An 18,906-nucleotide genomic window follows, 5' to 3' on the forward strand; every position below is an offset into this window, starting at 1 on the left:
GTGTCTGCAGCTGTGTGGTCCCTGAAGCCCAGTGCCAGGCAGAGGAGCGATGCCGTGACTGAGCAGTGAGGGGGTTGCCAGAGGCAGACTGGTACTGGAACTGGGGAGCTCTGAGCAGCTGCCGCTTGGCAGATCTGCAGGGGGGAGAGGGAGATGTGTCAGGCTGGGGGGCGGAGGGAATCCCTCAGGCACCCGCCGAGCAGGCCCCAAGCGTGGACCAACCTCTGGTCTGTCCCAGCTGAGTGGGAGGGTGCAGGGAAGGGCTGCTGCTGCTGCTGCCCTGGCAGTTGGTGGAGGTTGGTGGGTGCTGAGAGAGAGACATGAACACACGCTGGTGACCATATCCCCAGCTGGGCCAGGAGCGTGCGCGAGGGCACTGAGAGGGAGCAGGGAGAGGGGCGAGAGGGGCTGTGGAGTTCCCCAGAGTGTGTCCCTGAGCAGCCAGGACTGGGGTCAGGCCTTACCTCCAGTGTAGGGGGTTGGGAAGATGGGTGGCATCATGGTGGGGGCAGAGAGACCCCCATGAAGTGCACCACAGAGGTGGGAGCGCCATGGTCGCTGGAGGGTCAGCTACAGGATGGTGTCTGGATGCTTCTGTTTGCGCGTATCCTTGGTAGCAACGGGGCCACTCCCAGAGTCCTTTGCTGCCCCAACAGCTTTGCCAGCCCTCCATGGGCATGGAAAGGGTTAACAAAAAGGTTACAGGAAGAGTTACCCTCCATGGCTTCATGTCCAAGTGGAAACCACTGCAGAGTGCTGCCCCTCCAAGGTTCATCCTGCCACCCATCCTATTGGATATTTGTACCCGTGACACGCACAGTGGGATCGAGTGCACCCTCAGCAAGGTGTGGGTGACACTGAGCTGTGTGGTGACGCAGGAACAGTTCTGCCCCAGCTTCCTACAGGCACCTTTCAGGGGTCTGAAAGGGACTGTAAGGTGCCCCCAGAGCTTTCTCTTCTCCAGGCTGAACCAGCCCAACTCTCCCAGCCTGGCTTCACAGGAGAGGTGCTCCAGCCCTCAGATCTTCCTCTTCCTCTTCCTCTTCCTCTTCCTCTTCCTCTTCCTCTTCCTCTTCCTCTTCCTCTTCCTCTTCCTCTTCCTCTTCCTCTTCCTTGTGCTGAGGGCTCCAGAGCTGGACCCAGCACTGCAGGTGAGGTCTCCCCAGAGCAGAGCACTGGGGCAGAATCCCCTCTCTCTCTGTGCTGGCCAGAGTTCTGGTGATGTAGCCCAGGATGGGGTTGCCCTTCTGGGCTGCAGATGCACATTGGTGGCTCATGTCCAGCTTCTCATCCAGGAGTCCCCCCAAGTCCTTTCCCTCAGGGCTGCTCTCCAGCACATCATCCCCCAGCCTGTATTGGTAATGAGGATTGTTCCAACCCAGGGCAGGGCTGTTGCAGAGTGGCTTGAGCAGCAAGGCCATGAGCCTCTGGAGCCGCTGTCCAAGCGGTCGCCTGTGCAGCTGAGTGAGGCCAGGCCCCCCCCATGGCCTCTTGGTGAGAACAGAAGGGTCACTGATCGGTCAGCGTATTCTTGTGTATCCAATGAACTCTGGCATCTGTACTTCTTAAAATGTCCATTTCTTCCTGCTGGAACAGGCTGCCCAGAGAGGTGGGGGATGCTCAGTCCCGGGAGGTGTTCGGGGCCGGGCTGGATGGGGCCCTGGGCAGCCTTGTGTGGATCTACACAATGTGCAGAGCGGGAGCGGGGAGAACCTTCCCCTCGGCTCCCGCTGCTCCATTCCCGGGGGCTCGGGGAGCTTCGCAGCGCTCGGCTGAGTGTCCGGTGCTGGGAACCAGGGGGGAAAGGCTGGGGGGGAGCGGGCGGGGGAGGGGGCGGGGGTGGGAGTGGGGGAGGGAAGGTAAAGGAAGGATCAGGACGGGCGGGAGGAGCAGGAAGGGGGAAGGAAGAAGCTGGGTGCTGTTTGGGGAGGACAGCGGCCAGAGCAGCGGCTGGAGAGGGGCGTGTCCATGCAAATCGCGAGCAGCGGGGCGCGCACGGGCTGCTGGGAGTGCTCGGTGCGGAGCTCTCCGCCGATTTCCCGGAGCCGGGAGCAGCAGATCCCGGCGGGAAGAGGCGGGATAGGCAGGGGAATGCGAATGGGAGCGGGACGTGGGGGTATTTTGGGGCCGCTGTGGAGCATCCGTGAGTTGTGTGAGTGCCGACAGGGGTGTGTGGAGGTGCTGGGTGTGCGACAGGCATCGCTTCTCGGCCTTTTGGCTAAGATCAAGTGTAGTATCTGTTCTTATCAGTTTAATATCTGATACGTCCTCGATGAGAGGACTTTATATTAAACGGATTTTTGGATCTGGGAGTTGGACCCGGGGCTTGCTCCCTCCGCTCCGCGCATCGTCCCGGTATTGCAGTGCCTCCGGGAGCGGTGCACCCCGAGATGGTCAAAGACAGATCGATCTCGGTTCTTTCTTTCCTTTGCCGGAGCTTCTGTGACCCGGGACATCCCGATCCCTTCCCTCCTGAGGGATGCGGATCCCTGGAGCGGGGTCCCGGGGTGGGGGATAAACCCGGCTTCCTGCCTGTCTGGAAACAGACCGTCTGTCTGCTGACAGATGGTCCCTGTCTGTCCCCACAGTGATCTGAGTGAGTAGGGGGCTCCTCCTTATCCATCCCAAGAACTACCTTCCTCCTGATGCTTCCTCCTTATCCGTCCCAGGTGCCACCTGCCTTGGGATGCTGGGGTCACGAGTCACAGCCTTGCTCCCATTTATTTTGTTCTCATCAGCTTTCCCTCCAAGCATCTTGCAATAGTTAGTAATTGAATTTACTCTTATTGATGTATTAGTTATTATAAATGCGATTTCTTATGCTCCCTTATATGCGTCCCCCCACCCATCAAACGTGCCAGTGTCTTGGGAACAGCCTGTGCAGTTTGCTCTGTCCCCAGATCACAAACGTTCCCTTCACACCCTGAGCTCCTCAGCTCCTTTTTTCATTCTTTCTCCCCCTCCCTCCCTTCTGCCAGGATGTTCAGCAAGGAGAGAAGAAGATGGACAAACAGCTGCTCCAACAAGGGAAGGGAGAATGGCCTGGAAGCCCGGCTGATCCGCTGCCCACCAGCGCCAACAAGTCACGACAGGGAGAATAAGCCCTGCCTTTGTGGTGGGGACTTTGTAGCTGGTGTAAGTGGGGCTGGGGGCTTCACCTGCTCTGTGCTGAGAGAGGCAGCATCTAGTTCTAGTGCTGGCAGCCTGACTTGAAGGCAGGAGATCCCCAGCGCCGGCTGTTCAAAGGCATCGATCCTCCTCCCGTCTGACACGGAGGAGTTTTGCCTCGGTGGGGAATCCTGTTCTCCCCGGGAAGGAGAAACGTGAGGGAAACATAGGGGGTGCCGGGATTGTCGGGGTGGAAACCCGGGGGCACCCCGAGAAGCCTCAGCCCGGCTGCCCGCGCAGCTCCCTCCCTCCCCGCATCCCCGCCCTTCTGGCTCGGGCAGGGCAGGGGGAGCGGGGTGGCTGCGGGACCCAGCCGAACCCAGCGGGACAGGGGAAACCCGCCCCGTTCCCGCCCGCGGGGTTCGGCCGTTCCCGGCGGGTTCGGCGGCCGGTCGCGCGTCGCCGTTGCCCGGGCAGCCGGTCCGGCCGGTGCCGGGCGGGGCCGTTCAACGCTTCCCAAGTCCCCGCTCCGTGTCCCGGGACACGCGTCCTGCCCACCCGCCGCTCTCGCTCAGTCGAGCCTTCGGCCATGGCTGAGCCGGTCGGTGCTGCGGGAGCGGAGACAGGCGCCGAGCGCCGGGAGAGCGCTGGGGAAAGGGCTCGGTAAGCCCCGGGTCTCCGTCCTCTCCCCCGCTGAGCCGGGGGGAGGAGACCGGAGGGGGAACCTGCCCAGGGGCCGGGCCGCCGGCCGCTCCCACCCACCTGCGTCCCTCGGGCCGCAGAACCTGCGGTGGGGGGGCGGAGAGAGAGAGGAGAGGAGAGGAGAGAGCCGCCCCTCTCCTGCCCGGGCTCTGCCTCCCCAGACAGGCGGCGGGAGGAGCCACTGGAGGGGCTGCCCCGCACAGCCCTGGGAGGGGCGGCCGGGCAGGGCCGGGCCGGGCAAGCGGGGGGCAGAGCCGGGGAGGGACGGCCCAGCCCGGCCCAGCTCCGCCCAGACAGGCAGCGGTCGGAGCCAATGGCGGGGCTGCCCCACCCCCTGGTGGGAGGGGCCGGGCCGTGCCGGGCGCGGCGCAGGACGGGCGCGTTCCCGCCGCGGGCTGCCGGTGCCTCTGTGCCGATGGCTGCCGGGGCCCCTGGGCGGCCTCTTGGCCGCCGCCCGCCGCGCCCCCCGAGCCGTCCCCGGCCGCGCCGCCGCTGCAGAGGCCGCCCCCCAGGTCAGCGCTCCGGCCCGAGGCCGTCCGGCCGCCCGAGGGCCTCGCCCCGTCCCTGAGGCCCCGCGGCCTCCCGGGTGCGGCCTGCGGGACCTCTCCTGGGCGTTGGAGCCCAGGGCGGGAGCGGAGCTGCGGGTCCCCCCGCCCCGAGAAGGCCCCTGGCGACCCCGCCCCCCTTGGCCCCCCGGGGGCTTTTCCGTCTGGGAAGCGGGGAGTTGGGAAAGAAACGGGCCCTGGGAGCGCGCGTGGGGCAGGAGCAGAGGGCTCTGTGTGTGTGTGTGTGTGAGGGGGAGCAGCGGCTGGGGGGGAGTCCCGGCGTAGGGCGTGTGGAGACACGGGGCTGCCTTCCCGGGGCTGAACCGGTGCCGGCGTCCCGGAGCTGCCAGGCACAGATGGTGGGTGGTTGTGGGGTTGGAAAAGGGACCTGAGAGTGTGGGTGGTGAACCCCCCGGGGAGAGTAACTCAGCGTTGTACACAGGGGCATTGCCCCGCTGAAGGGCAGTGTGTGGCTTGGGGGGAGGTTAACCTGTGCAGAGTGAAACAAAGCCCGTTCCACGTTGGCCAAAGCCATGTGTTTGGTGCTGGGAGCAAGTGTAACTCATGAAGAAGCATTAACAGAAGGGAATTACCTCACTGTAGTGGGATAAATAGCGGTGCCTTGGCTGGGAGAGGTGGGGGATGCTCTGCGGTGTCTGTGTGTGTGTCTGAGATGATCCCAAGGGGGCTTGGAAGGGGAACTACAGCAATTAGCTCTGGGAGTTTTGCTTGTGTGAAACTCAGCCGTGGTTGTAAATCCCTGTTTTGTGTCTTCTCTACTCAGCCCTCAGCCGCCTGCAGAACATCCTGATGGGCAGGAACCTCCAAAGCTGCAACCAGGTGGCGCCCATAACAAAGGTAGTTCACAGCCCTGGTTCTTCTGGGGTTTGGTGTCCCTTGGAAAACTGAGGGGTGTCTGAAAGTGCAGAAGGGTGTGCAGCTTGGAATGAATCCCAGTGCTCTGGGTGGGATCCAGGAGCTGGGCTGCCATGCAAATGGCAATCTGAACCCCCTCTTAAGTCACGCTGTCATGTGTCCTGCCTTTGTTGTTTAGATGCTGCCATCCCTGGGTGTGAGGAGAAGGCTGAAGAGGTTTCTGCTGCTGCGGTGAAGGTCCCAGCCAGGGCAGCAAGGAAACGCCGAGCTTCGGGCAGCGATGCCGCTCCAGGAGCAGAGTCTGTGGGAGAGGTTAGCAGAGACTTTCCTGAACCTGTGCAGCCTCAGGCTCTTCTTTGCCCTTGACAGCAGGCGCCTCTGGTGTGCTGGGTTTGCCTGGCTCAGGTTTGCCTGCTCTGCTCTGGCACGTGGAGCTGAGGAAGGAGCATCCAAACTACGTGACCTTGGGAAAACAATCGCCTGCTTCCTCTGGATAAAGCCCTCTCTGCTGGGTTGGGTATCCACCGGCCCGGGAGAGGATTCCCCTAGGACTTTGGCTCTGTATAAACGAGTCCTGAGCTGCTTGACCCCTTAGTTTGGTTGGGAGGTGCCGTGTTCTTTTTCTTACTGCCCCGTAGGGTGAGAGGAGTAAGAAACCCTCATGCTCTGTTATTTGTCCCTGAGACACCACTGACTCTTTGTTTGTACAAAACCCCTTTCTGAGGGGCTCAGCTCTCCCCGAGCCAGAGTCAGGGCTGAACTCCGGAATGCTGAGGAGCTGCCCCAGGGGAACAGGGCAGGAAGCCTGAGGGGGTTTAATCCCTGCGTGGGGGAGAGCCCCTATTAACAATCAAACCCAAAGGGCAGCGTGCTGGTCAGAGATCCTGCAAAGATCCTTCTGCTGCACTCTGAGCCAGCAAATCCTGGTCCCTAAATCGGACCAGAGCTGCCTCCCTTTCCGGAAGCTTCCGCTGGCTTGGGCTGGTGTTGAGGTTAAACTCAGGGCGGTGCTTTGTTTGTTTCTGTTCCAGACTCAGGCCCTGTCATCTGAGCCTGCAGTGAAAAGACCCAGAAGTTGTGTGCCAGGAGAAGAACTGGTACAGACTGGTAAGGCTGACGTCAGGGCGTGAGCTTGTTTCTCCTGCGCTCTTCCTGGCGTGTGGTGCGACTCTCCCCCTCGGCTCACGGACGGGCTGTGGCAGCATCGCCCCTCGGTAGCGTCTGGCAGTGCTGGGGTGGGAACTCAGTCTCTTCCCTGCATCCCTGCGCTGCTGCTGGGTCGGGGCCGGGCGTTTCGCTCGGCATCTCAGTCCCGGAGCTGCCTTGGATGCAGCCAGCTCCAGCTGCGATACGGCCGCTGCCAGCTGGCCAGGAGGAAACTGTTTTGGTTTGGGGTGTTAGATCCCCAGAACCCTTTTTGGGGTTGAATCTGGGGTTCAGCCTGGCGATACCTCGTGCCCAGGGCAACTTGCTGCAGTTGCCAGTAAGAAAATCTGAGCCTGTTCTAAAGCAACAGAACACAGGGAATGTGGGGACGTAGGGGAGAGAGGAAACATTGACCTTTGGGGAAGCTCATCAACCTCCTCAGTTGCCTTTAACAGTGGCTGATTTGCTTACGCTCTCCTCTCGTAGATCAAATACTTTGTGGGACTCCCTTGGGCAACGGAACACTCTCCCTGTGGGACAAGACAGCTCCTTGTGCCAGGTAAAACCCCTTCTGTTTGCTTTGACTTTCTTCTCTGAAAGGTTTGCTTTCCATTTCATTCCTGAACTTCCTCTGTGCTGCCCAACATTTGTCTCTGTGTCCGCACAGGGATGTTTTTCCAAGGTTTCCTGGGCTGCTCTCCTATGGGAGGTGAACCTTCAGTAGCTTTTTATTTTTCCTTCCTCCCCTCCCAACTAGAGAAGATTTCTATTTTAATCTGGGGACGTGAAATGTAAGGTAATGACAGGGGATGCCAGGATTTTCTCTCTTCCTTTCCTCCTCCCCTGGTCCTTCTCGCACAACTTAGAGGCAGTTTTCTCTTTTGGGTAACACTGAGGTGACAAATTTGACTCCTGCCCCTCTGGTCTGCCCGAGTTGAGAGTAACCCAGCTGAGTGTAAAGGGTCTCTGCACAGGAATGCCCGCTGTGTTTTGTGGTGACACCAGTGCAGGATGTTTCTGTCCAGGGGGTTGACAGTCTCGTTGTACTTGAGGTATTTCTATTGCTTTAGCTGTGGCTCCCCACTCACATGTAGACAGTTGTGTAGGAATAAACTGTCTCCTTTATGGTGCTCTGACACGTGTCAATAGCAAATGCTGTGCTTGTAAACACTGTGGTTCTTCTCTGTTGTTTTTTCCTGCACCAAAGTGCTCCGGCCTCCTCGACTCCTCCAGCCTCCTCGACTCCTCCAGCCTCCTCGACTCCTCCAGCCTTCCCCCCTGCTCCAGTCTTGTACAATCCTCCAATCTACACCACGGCTCGAATCTACTCTGGAGTTAAATCACACACCAGTCTTCCACCCTACTGCTGTGTTCCATCCTACTCCGGTGTGCCGTCCTACTACTATCGTGTTCCATCCTACTACTACATCGTGCCATCCTACTTCCATTTTCCATCCTACTACTGCCACGTGCCATCCTACTTTGCTGTTCCATCCTTGTTGTGTGTTCCATCCTTGTCCAGTCTTCCAACCTTCTCCAGTCAACCAGTGACAACTGTGTATCACCTGGACCAACAGAAATAGGGAGGAGATCCCTTTCCATCTGGGACCTGTGAGTATCCCCATGACTCGTACCTGTCCCACTTGCTGGGTAGACTGTAGCTGCACCACACAGCAGGAGGACGTAGTATCTGGTTGTCTGGACTTGTGGAGGGTGACACATTACTGCACCCCCTTAGGTACCCGCTGCTTAACTCAGGCTTGTGGTTACGTGGTGCTCCTTAGTCCCTTTTTCATGCTGTTGGTGACTCTCTCTGTGGCAGTAGAGCTTTGAATCCACGTAAGCTGGTGGTTGTAACACCATGTGTTGGAGGGCAGACACTGGGTATTGTCCCAGCCCCCGGCCTGGGAACTTCCTCTGCCCAAAAGCTGCGCTCCCCGTCCCTAACGAACCGGGTGTTTGTGCCTCCTTGCCACCCTGACTTCCTATTTAACAGCTTTCTCTCTCCTTCTCTTTCCAGAGTCACATCCCTCACTTCCACAGGAAGATGGTGTGGGACATAATCCACCAGCAGCTGCTGTGAGACGGGCACCACTGCAGTCACACTGTGATCCCCTTGGACTGACCCTTAGTTTAGTTCAGTTAAGATTCTTTAGTTTAGTTTAGACTCTTAGTTTAGTTTCTCTTCTAAAGTTTGACCAACTCCCTGCAACGTTGGGTTGGGTTTGTTGTTCTGTTTTTGTCTGTTAATTGTGAAAAGAGAAATATTTATTTATTTTATTGCATTAAATATTTAAATTTTATAAAAAAAAGCCGTGCTGGTGTGAAGCTGTTTGGGACCGGAGCTGTTTGGGACCCTATAAACAATATTTCATCAGTCATGTTGGAGTGGGGTTTTTTGGGGTTCTTTCTTTTTTTCCCCCTTATATTCTTACAGCTGCTCTAACTCCTTTAAAATCAAAATCCTATACTAGAACCAAAATAATGTCAAATTATCACGTGCAACTTCTTTAATCAATTTATTTTTTAGATTTAACTGGTATAGGTACTAGATTTGTAAACAGAGATACTTCAGGTTTTATTCATTCTCACTTCTTTTATTACTAGGACTTTAGTGCTATGCCTGTTCTCTTAAAAAATAGTAATTAAAAAAAAAATCAGTCCTGTATCTGCTGCCAAGCAAACACCCAATAGAAGTCTAGAATAGCAACAGTTGCCAGGGACCTCTGGTGACCAACCAGTGACATCTCTGTCAGAGGAGCATCACCTGGGAGGTCACTTTCCAGAGGGGAAGCACCTCCAGTCTTGTCTGCGGAGATCACCTTGAGCAGGTCACACACGACAGTGTCCAGGTAGGTGTTGAATCCCTCCAGAGAAGGAGACTCCCCAGCCTCCCTGGGCAGGAATTTCCTTCTCTTCTTCATTTCTTAAGTCTTCTCTTTGATGGCTCAGCCAGGTGATGGTAGAGATGCTAAAGCCGGTATTTACCCAGTCTGCCCTTTCTCCAGACTTTATCCTACCTCCCGGGTCTGGGATTCCTGAGGGCCCCTTCTAGACACAGGTGGATCCTGTCCCTCTCCAACAGGTTGGAGTCACCAAAGAACATCCCCTTGTTGTCCAAGCCAAACCCCTGGCCTTAGTACCAGCCGTGTTGCCAGGAGTTGAGAGGTGTGAGATTCCCCAGCCCGTTCAGAAAAAGGAGGAAAAGCCAACTTGGGCACCAGTGTTTTCCTCCTCTCGAGGTCTCTTCCAACCCCTACAATTCTATGATTCTATGATCACTAGGCAATTAGACAAGTGGGAAATGTGTTTTTAAGGTGATGAGGGCTCACATTTCTCTGGTCAGAAATCACCCAGAAAAGCTTCTGCCCAGCCTGGAGTCCATCACCATCCTTTTGGTGGTCTTTGGTGGTCTTTCCCAATCGTGTGATTCTGAGACTCCAGCCTTGAGCCAGCTGATGTTTTCTTTATCAGTATAGGGAAAGCTTCCAAAAGGCACACAAAACCACATGTGCCAAGTTTTCCTCTGGACACCATCCCTTCTGTCCAGTGTATAAAGACACCACACAGCTCCGTGTCACCCACACCTTGCTGAGGGTGCACTCGATCCCACTGTGCGTGTCACGGGTACAAATATCCAATAGGATGGGTGGCAGGATGAACCTCGGAGGGGCAGCACTTTGTAGTGGTTTCCACTTGGACATGAAGCCATGGAGGGTAACTCTTCCTGTAACCTCTTTGTTAACCCTTTCCATGCCCATGGAGGGCTGGCAAAGCTGTTGGGGCAGCAAAGGACTCTGGGAGTGGCCCCGTTGCTACCAAGGATACGTGCAAACAGAAGCATCCAGACACCATCCTGCAGCTGACCCTCCAGCGACCATGGCGCTCCCACCTCTGTGGTGCACTTCATGGGGTCTCTCTGCCCCCACCATGATGCCACCCGTCTTCCCAACCCCCGACACTGGAGGTAAGGCCTGACCCCACTCCTGGCTGCTCAGGGACACACTCTGGGGAACTCCACAGCCCCTCTCGCCCCTCTCCCTGCTCCCTCTCAGTGCCCTCGCGCATGCTCCTGGCCCAGCTGGGGATATGGTCACCAGTGTGTGTTCATGTCTCTCTCTCAGGACCCACCAACCTCCACCAACTGCCAGGGCAGCAGCAGCAGCAGCCCTTCCCTGCACCCTCCCACTCAGCTGGCACAGACCAGAGGTTGGTCCACGCTTGGGGCCTGCTCGGCGGGTGCCTGAGGGATTCCCTCCGCCCCCCAGCCTGACACATCTCCCTCTCCCCCCTGCAGATCTGCCAAGCTGCAGCTGATCAGAGCTCCCCATTTCCAGTACCAGTCTGCCTCTGGCAACCCCCTCACTGCTCAGTCACGGCATCGCTCCTCTGCCTGGCACTGGGCTTCAGGGACCACACAGCTGCAGACACCCAGCAGCCTGCTTACACCAACGGCCCCCCAGGGACAAGCACAACTGTTCCTGCCCTACAGCCATCAGGGGACAGCAACATCGCTTCCCCAATCCCACCTGCTCCCTGTCTGCACACAGTCCATCCTCTCCCGTGGAGACACAGACAGTCCGGTCCCCATGGATGTGGACAGTGTCTCAGGCTGTGACACCTGTCCTGTCCCTATGGATGTGGACAGTGTCACAGTCTGTGACATCTCTGTGGACACAGATGTCCCCATGGAAGACGACACCCTGCCAGGCTCTACCATCTCACTTAGCCCTGTTGCAGGGATGGGGGGGAAATGAGAGGGAAGAAGGGTGTTGATTCTGTAGTTAGAACCTTTGATTACTGTTTTGTTCCGATTTTTCATTAAAAGCCATTTCTTGAGAACCTTTCTGTGTCTGCATGGGAGGGGCGGGGAGTGCAGGGGGCACCAGGCAGCACAGATCCCAATTGGCACAGTATAGGCACCCCATAGATCCCCTGCAAGCACCCTATAGACACCCTCTAGATCCCCTGCGGGCACCCTATAGATCCCCTGTGGACCCTATACATACCCTATGGACACCCTATAGGAGCCTTATGGGAACACTATAAGCACCCAATGGGCACAATACAAGCACCCTATAGATCCCCTGCAGGCACCCCATAGCCACCCTATAGATACCCTCTGGACACCCTATAGGAACCTTATGGGAACCCTATAGACACCCAATGAGCACAATACAGGCACCTATAGACAGCCTACAGATACCCTATAGGCACCCTATAGACACCCAGTGGGCACAATAGAGACACCCTATACATCCCCTGCGGGCACCCTACAGGCACCCTATGGGGAGGGGTGTAGGTACCCCCGGGGGTCTGGGTGGCCCAGAGGGTCCCTCACCTGCCGGTCCCTTGAGTCCCGGGGCCTCCGCTTCCCTCCCCCTCCCCGGCCGTGCTGGCCCATGGTGGCCCTGGAGGCTGCTGGCAGCCGGGGGTGCTGGGGGGGCCTCTGTGCCAGGGGGGTGCCGCACGGCCGGGACAGCGACTGGACGGGGACCAGCGCTGGGGGGGCTGGGGGGGCTGGCGCGTGTCCCCCCTGTGCTGGCCTGGGGGGGATGCTGAGCCCCCCACTCTGGCCTGTGCCACCTCCTGTCCCCCATTGTACCTGGGGGAGCTGGGACCTTTGGGGGGTCCTGGGGGGGCTGGGAAGGATCTCTGGGGGTCAGCAGGGACAGGGTTGGGGGTGTCCAGCCCCACCCTGGATGTGACCCACAGACCGACCCTCTTGCTGCCATGAGCCACTTTATTAATTAACCAAATCCCTTAATTGGGTGGGAGCAGGGCTCAATCTGGGGGGATGGGAGGGGTGGATTGGGGTGTGTGTGGGGTCTCACCCAAAACTGTGGCCCAGGGGAATAAATCTGGGACATTTCTCTGTGGGGATGAACCTTCGTTCTGCTCCCCCACCCCCTCCAGGGCTCGCTGAGACCACCCCCAGCCCCCCTCCTCCCCCTCCAATTTGGGTGCTCCTTGGGGTACCCCCAGCCCTTTGCCTTCTGCCACCCTCTCCTCGTCCCTCTGGGTCCCCCCACCAAGACCCCCTGCCCCCTCTCAGTTCAGTTTGGGGACTTCTTCCCTTCCCACCACCCCTCCTGGGCTCCCTCCCCTCCCACCCCCAATGCTACGGGGACCCCCCTTGTGTCCCCCCACTCCCAGGGACACCCTCACCCTCCTGGCGCTGGCCCTGTGCCTGAACCCTGAGGGGCACCCGATCCCGCCATGGAGGAGACGTGAGTGTCCCGGGGAAGGGGGGTGGGGGTGGGCCCTGGTGTCCCCCCACATCTGAGCCCCCCCTGAAGCCCCTCACCGCAGCGTCCCTTCGCTGGAAGCCTACGAAGCCGCCATGGTGCTGAGCGGGGTGGGGGACACGCTGGGCTACCGGGGGGGTCTCTGGGAGTACTGCACCTCCGGAGCCCAGATCCACGCCGAACTGGCTGAACTGGGAGGGCTGGGGGCCATCACCCTCGAGCCCCCGCAGTGGCCCGTCAGCGATGACACCGTCCTGCACCTTGCGACTGCCGAGGGCCTGGCCACAGGTTGTGCCCCCCCACTGCACCCCTCAGATGCAGGGGGGGGTCCCCAGTGTACCCCAGGGATGGGGGAGGTGTGGGGGGGGCTGTACAGGGTGGGATCTGGGGGTTCCTCAGAGCTTGGGGGGAATTTTATGGGGGGGAATCTCACCATAGCACCCCACACATACAGGGGAGGGTCCCCAGTGTACCCCAGGGATGGGGGGGGGGGGGGGGGATTCCCTGCTGTACATGGAGGTCTTGGGGGGACCTTATTTCTTTGGGGGATTTCTGAAGGGGAGGGGGAGGGGGCAGGTCACCATTATCACCCTGCCCCAAACTGGGGGGGGCTTTTAGGTGCCCCCAACCACCCCCTGAGAGGTGGGGGCTCCAGAGAGTCTCTGAATGTCCCCCCAAAACCCCACGGGGGGTGTTCCCCATCTCCCCTTTCCTGGGGGTGGGTTCTATTGTACCCCAAAGCTTTGGGGGGTCATTGGGGGGTGGGGGGGAATCAGTGGGGGGTGTGCCCACATGTCCCTGCATTCGAGGGGTCCGGGGGAGGGCTGTGGGTGCCCCCGCCCAGAGGGGCCTCACGCCGTGCCCCCAGGGCTGGAGGGGGAAGCCCTGCTGCAGGAGCTGGCTCAGCGCTACGTGGCCGCCATGAGCGACATGGAGGGCCACAAGCCGGGCCCCACCAGTATCCTGGGTGAGTGGGGGGCCGGGGGAGGGGCGGGGGGGTCAGGTCAGGGGGTCTCACGGCCCCAACCCTTCTCCCCAACCCCCCCTGCCAGGCACCTCGCAGCTGCGGCCTGGGGAGCCGGCGGGGTACCGCATCCCCTTCAACCCCACGGGCAGCGGGTGCGGGGCCGCCATGCGGAGCCTGGCCATAGGCCTCAGGTGGGGCGGGGGGCACAGGGGTTGGGGGGTTCAGGGCTGGGGCGGGGACATGGGGGTACAGGGGGTTGGGGGTTTCAGGGCTGGGGGAGGGACATGGGGGTACAGGGGGTTGGGGGTTCAGGGCTGGGGTGGGGACATGGGGGTACAGGGGGTTGGGGGTTCAGGGCTGGAGGGGGACATGGGGGTACAGGTGGTTGGGGGGGTTCAGGGCTGGGGGGGGACGTGGGGGTACAGGGGGTTCAGGGAGGGGTCAGAGCTGGGGGCGGACATGGGTGGGCACAGAGGGTTTGGGGATGGTCAGGGCTGGGACATGGGGGTACAGGAGGTTCGGGGAGGGGTCAGGGCTGGGGGGACGACATGGGGTACAGGGATTTTTGGGGAGGGTTAGGGGCGGGGACACGGGTGGACACAGGGGGCTTGGGGAGGGGTCAGAGCTGAGGGTGGGGACGTGGGGGGCCCCAAAGGGTTGGGGAGGGTTAGCGGCGGGGACATGGGTGGGCATAGGGGGTTGGGTGGGGTCAGGGCTGGGGTGGGGACACGGGGGCACAGGGGGCTTGGGGAGGGGGCCTGTCAGGGCTTGGGGAGGTTTCACGGCGGGGACTGGGGTCAGGGGTGGAAGGGCTGGGGGGGGTTACAAGAGGTCACAGGGATGGGGGTGAGTGGCTGGACAAGAGGACATGGGGACACGGAGGGGGGGGCATGGGGGTGTCAGAGTTGGGGGGGGGTGGGGATATGAGGGTGTCAGGCTGGGGTAGGGGACATGAGGGGGACGGGGCGTACAGGAGTGTGGGGGATGGGCCATGGGGGGAGGGGCAAATGGGGGACCAGAAGATCAGGGCCAAGGGGGGGGCAGCATCGGGACGGGGGTCCCGGCCCGGGGGGCACAGGGTGGTGCCGGTGTAGGTACCCGCACGCCCGGGAGCTGCCGACGCTGATCCGGGTGAGCATCGAGAGTGGGCGCATGACCCACCACCACCCCACAGGTGGGTGCCAGGCAGGAGGGGGCAGGGCAGGGGGACACTCTGGAGCCCCTCTGAAAGCCCCATCCACACAGGGTACCTCGGGGCACTGGCGGTGGCCCTTTTTGGGGCGCTGGGGGCTCGGGGGGAGCCCCCGGAGCGCTGGGGGGCTGAGCTGATGCGGGTCCTGCCCCTGGCCTGGGACTACGTGGAAAGTGCCGGGGTGGCTGTGGGGGACAATGCTGAGGCCTGGCCCTTCTTCAGGGATGCCTGGCACCGGTGAGGGGGCACTGGGAGTGTTCGCTGGGGTCACTGGGAGCACTGGGACGGGGTGGTGGGGATACCGGGAGGGGCTCAACGAGTCACTGGCGTCACCCATTGGCACAAGGCTCTCTCCCAGTCCTGGCAGCGCAGCGCACTGGTGTCACTGTGCTGTGCCAGAGCCTCGATGTCCCTAGTGTCCCCTGCCCCAGTGTCACTGGTGTCACTGTGCTGTGCCAGTGCCTCGATGTCCCCAGTGTCCCCTGCCCCACGGTCACTGGTGTCACTGCCCAACTTGGTGCCCAGTCAATCTGCAGGGTTACCAGTGCCCACTGTGTCCCTGCTGCCCCCAGTGCCCCCAGGATGCCCCCAGTGTCCCCAAGATCCCTCCAGTGTCCCCAAGATCCCTCCAGTATCCCCAGGACCCCCCCAGTGTTGCCACCCTCAACACTGGAAGTGTGTCTGAGGAGTGCTGACCAGTGTCCCCAGTATCCCCAGTGCTCTTGGTTTCCCTGCTGTGACCGGTGTCCCCACTGCATCCACCGCTCCGGTGTCACCAGTGACCCCAGTGACCCCAGTGACACTACATCCCCACTGACTCCACTTCCCCCATTCCCCCGCTGTCCCTGCTGCCCCCAATCCCCCCACGTCCCTGCTGCCCCCCGGCATTCCCAGGGCCCCCAGTGCTCCCAGTGACCTCCATGTCCCCGCAGGTACCTGGAGTCCCGGGGCCTTCTGGGGGGCGATGGCCCAGCGACGCTGCCCCCCCTGCCCTCCCCGGCCGAGCGGGACGCAGCGTACCTGGGCTGGGCACTGCAGGGGTGGCCGGGGCGCAGCGGCCACGATGCGCCCATGGTGGCCCTGGAGGCGTTGCTGGCAGCCGGGGGGTGCTGGGAGGACCTCTGTGCCAGGGGGGTGCTGCACGGCGGGGACAGCGACTCGACGGGGACCATCGCCGCGGGGTGCTGGGGGCTGCGCTGGGGGCTGGCCCAGGTCCCCCCTGGGCTGCACCGCTGCCTCGAGCACCGCGGGCGGCTGCGCGATGCTGCCCACCGCCTCCACACGCTGGCCTGGGGGGGATGCTGAGCTCCCCCTGCCACCCCAACTCTGGCCTGTGCCACCTCCTGTCCCCTGCCCAGGGAAACACCATTGTACCCAGGGGTAGCTGGGACTTTTGTGGGGTCCTGAAGGGGTCCCAAACAGCCCTGGGAGATCCTAGGGGCAAGCAGTGCCCTTCAAGGGCTCAAAGAAGCCCCGGAGACCACCACAGCCCCATCCTGCTGGCCCTACTTTCCTCCACTCTTAGAGACCCCAGAATCTCCCCAAAGAGCCTTGGGCACCCCCACAGTAAAAAAGCATCTTCCCAAATCACTTTCTGTCCAGATTTGTGTCCTGCACCTCCTGTCCTGTCACTGCCATGGCTGAGATGTCACATGGGCAGACCTCCTGCAGCCAAACCTTCTCTGGGCTGGTCAGTTCTGGCTGACCAGCTTCTCCAAGAGGCATCCAGACATGGAGCAGCTCAGGGGCCCTTCACTGGGCTCTCACAGTTGCTCAGTCTCTTCTCCTGGTAGCCCAGAACTTGGGCCCCGTGTTCAAAGGGTGGGCTCATCATCATCATCAGTGATGGGTGGAGAGGAAGGAGCCCACAGGCCCTGCAGGTGCCACCCTGGATGGTAGAAGACTCTTCTGGTGGCTTCTTGTGGGCACCTTAGTGGGCACCACAGCCTGAAGGTCTTTTGAAAGACAAAGTGCTGGGCCCCCAGGGCTCAGCATCCAGAGGGTGATGGGCTGAAGGAGGGGTGGACCACTGTGGTTAATCACCCCAAAGGTGGTGTGCCCAAGGGGTCTTGGAGTCAAGGGATCCCAAAGAGATGGTGGCCCAGCACTGTTAAACACCACAGTTGGATGCTGGGGTTTCCCAGCCCATGGCTGATGGGTTCCCAGGCTTAATTACTCCAAGGCAGGATGACAATCCCATGACAAGGATATCCAAACCACGTGACATTGTGCTCAGGGACCAGTTGGACACTGAGGGTGCCAGGCTGGGAACTGGAAGATCTTGTTGGAGAGCCAAAATTGAAAGATCAACCCATAATGAGTAACTCAGTGTCAGGTGAGATGTGTCTCACTGTGGAGTCTTTGGTGTCACCCCATCTGTGTCATCACCTGAGGGACCCCCCACGGGACACCCCCTTCCCCTGGGACTCCCCGTCTGTCCCCTGGAGATCACTGAGTGCAGCCAGAAGCAATAAAGGAGATTTAATGTGTGGATGGGGCTTGTTGGGGTCTATTGGGGGGTTAAAGTGGGGAGGGTGCAGCTGGGGAGGAAGGGGGGCCTGGGTGGGACTTGGGGGGAGGGGGAGGTAAAGAGGAGGGGGGCAGCTGGGGAGGAAAGGAGGGCCTGTAGGAAGCGGGGTCGGGGCTTTGGGGTGTTGAGGGGTCCTGGGGGAGGAGAATCCCCAGGGGGTATTGGTGGGGTGTGTGAATCTTTGCGGGGAATGTTGGGTTTTGGGGGGATGGTTTGGAGGCTGCCCCATTTCCCTCCACCTCCTCCCGCAGCAGCAGAGGGACCTGGGGATGGGGGTCAGATCGCCAGGGCTTTGCTGCTCCTTCTTCCTCCTCTTCCTCCCCGCCTTTGGTGGTGGTGGGGGGTGTCCCGTGGGGGATCCCTCAGGTGATGACACAGGTCTCCCTGTGAGTGAAGCTGCGGCGCTGCTGGCTGAGGCCTCGCTCCAGGCGAGCATCCTCCTCCTGCGCCCTGCAGGGAGGGGAAGGGAGGGCCAGAGGGGGTCGGACACCCCGCCCATCATCATCCTCCCCCTCGGGACTCTCACGTCCACTCGCGCCAGTCCAGCTCCCGCACCAGCTGGTCCCACGGGTTCACCCGGGACACCAGTTCCTCCAGTAGCAGCTGCTCCTGCTGGCACCAGACAGAGGATTTCAGCCAGTCTGGGCAGGTGCATCTCTGCCCCAGCGCTGATCTCCCCGGGGTGTGCGCGAACTATTCAGTCCCCCCTTTGCTTCCCAACATCCTACAAGTGGAAACCGGATGGCTTCATTTCATCCCCCAGCACCTCCACACACCCCCGCCGGCACTCACACAACTCACGGATGCTCCACATTGGCCCCAAAACACCCTCACGTCCCACTCGCATTCGCATTCCCTTGCTTATCCCGCCTCTTCCCGCCGGGATCCGCTGCTCCCGGCTCCGGGAAGCCGGCGGAGAGCTCCGCACCGAGCACTCCCAGCAGCCCATGCGCGCCCCGCTGCTCTTGATTTGCATGGCCACGCCCCTCTCCAGCCGCTGCTCTGGCCCGTATCCTCCCCTGTGCACAGGGACAAAAGCCCTACAGAGACGGTCCAGAAGCCGCCTGGCCAGAAGCTGCCTTGTCAGCCATCGGATCAGGGACCCACTTGGTCTCTACACCCACCGCTCCCATCCACACCTCCCACACAACTCCCCCAGAAATCACTGTCTCCTGAGGAATCGGTTGGCAGCATTTGTTGGGATGTGCCCCAGGCTCAGGGATGCGTTTATCCACTGAGAGCAAGGCTGGGCACAGAGCAGAAGGAGTTTGGATGGCGACCATTGAAAGTGGGCAGCTTCCTTGAAAATTCACCTGGGAAACACAACCCCCCGTTTGGGTCGAGCGATGGCCGCTTCCTAAAGAAAAACTTGCCCACTTCCAAGATTGAATAGAGGAGCAACTGGCCAAGGGACACATCCAGCCCTCCACAAGCCCATGGAACTCGCCTATTTTTACCATCCCTAAACAGGACGGGAGATGGCGCTTGGTGCACGAGTTGAGAAAAGTCAATGAAGTGATGGAAGATGCGGGAGCTTCGCGGCCCGGTCTGCCACCTCCAAACGTGAGACCTAAAAATTGGGACGTTTGGGT

At 60.5% G+C, this 18,906-nt stretch overlaps 3 protein-coding genes across 3 annotated transcripts in view; 2 read left to right on the forward strand and 1 right to left on the reverse strand.

The window, feature by feature from the left end:
* Positions 1–18,906, reverse strand: part of LOC311202930 (butyrophilin subfamily 1 member A1-like) — a gene marked incomplete at both ends in the record, with an annotated part of 517,675 nt that overhangs the window by 208,401 nt on the left and 290,368 nt on the right. The window lies entirely within an intron of this gene.
* The window catches only part of LOC311202846 (class I histocompatibility antigen, F10 alpha chain-like), a gene marked incomplete at both ends in the record, with an annotated part of 66,910 nt that overhangs the window by 16,479 nt on the left and 31,525 nt on the right, over positions 1–18,906 (forward strand). The gene's annotated exons all lie outside the window — the stretch shown is intronic.
* Positions 10,257–16,441, forward strand: LOC311202848 (ADP-ribosylhydrolase ARH1-like; the record flags this gene model as incomplete). Its single annotated transcript, XM_084277498.1, has 9 exons — positions 10,257–10,344; positions 10,433–10,469; positions 12,534–12,607; positions 12,677–12,913; positions 13,494–13,592; positions 13,678–13,783; positions 14,687–14,766; positions 14,838–15,021; positions 15,717–16,441. 9 exons carry the CDS (start codon positions 10,257–10,259, stop codon positions 16,087–16,089), a joined length of 1,278 nt encoding a protein of 425 aa, XP_084133624.1. The 3' UTR covers positions 16,090–16,441.

The sequence above is a fragment of the Gallinula chloropus genome (genome assembly GCF_964237585.1).
Source record: "Gallinula chloropus genome assembly, chromosome: 32".
NCBI classification, from domain to species: domain Eukaryota; kingdom Metazoa; phylum Chordata; class Aves; order Gruiformes; family Rallidae; genus Gallinula; species Gallinula chloropus.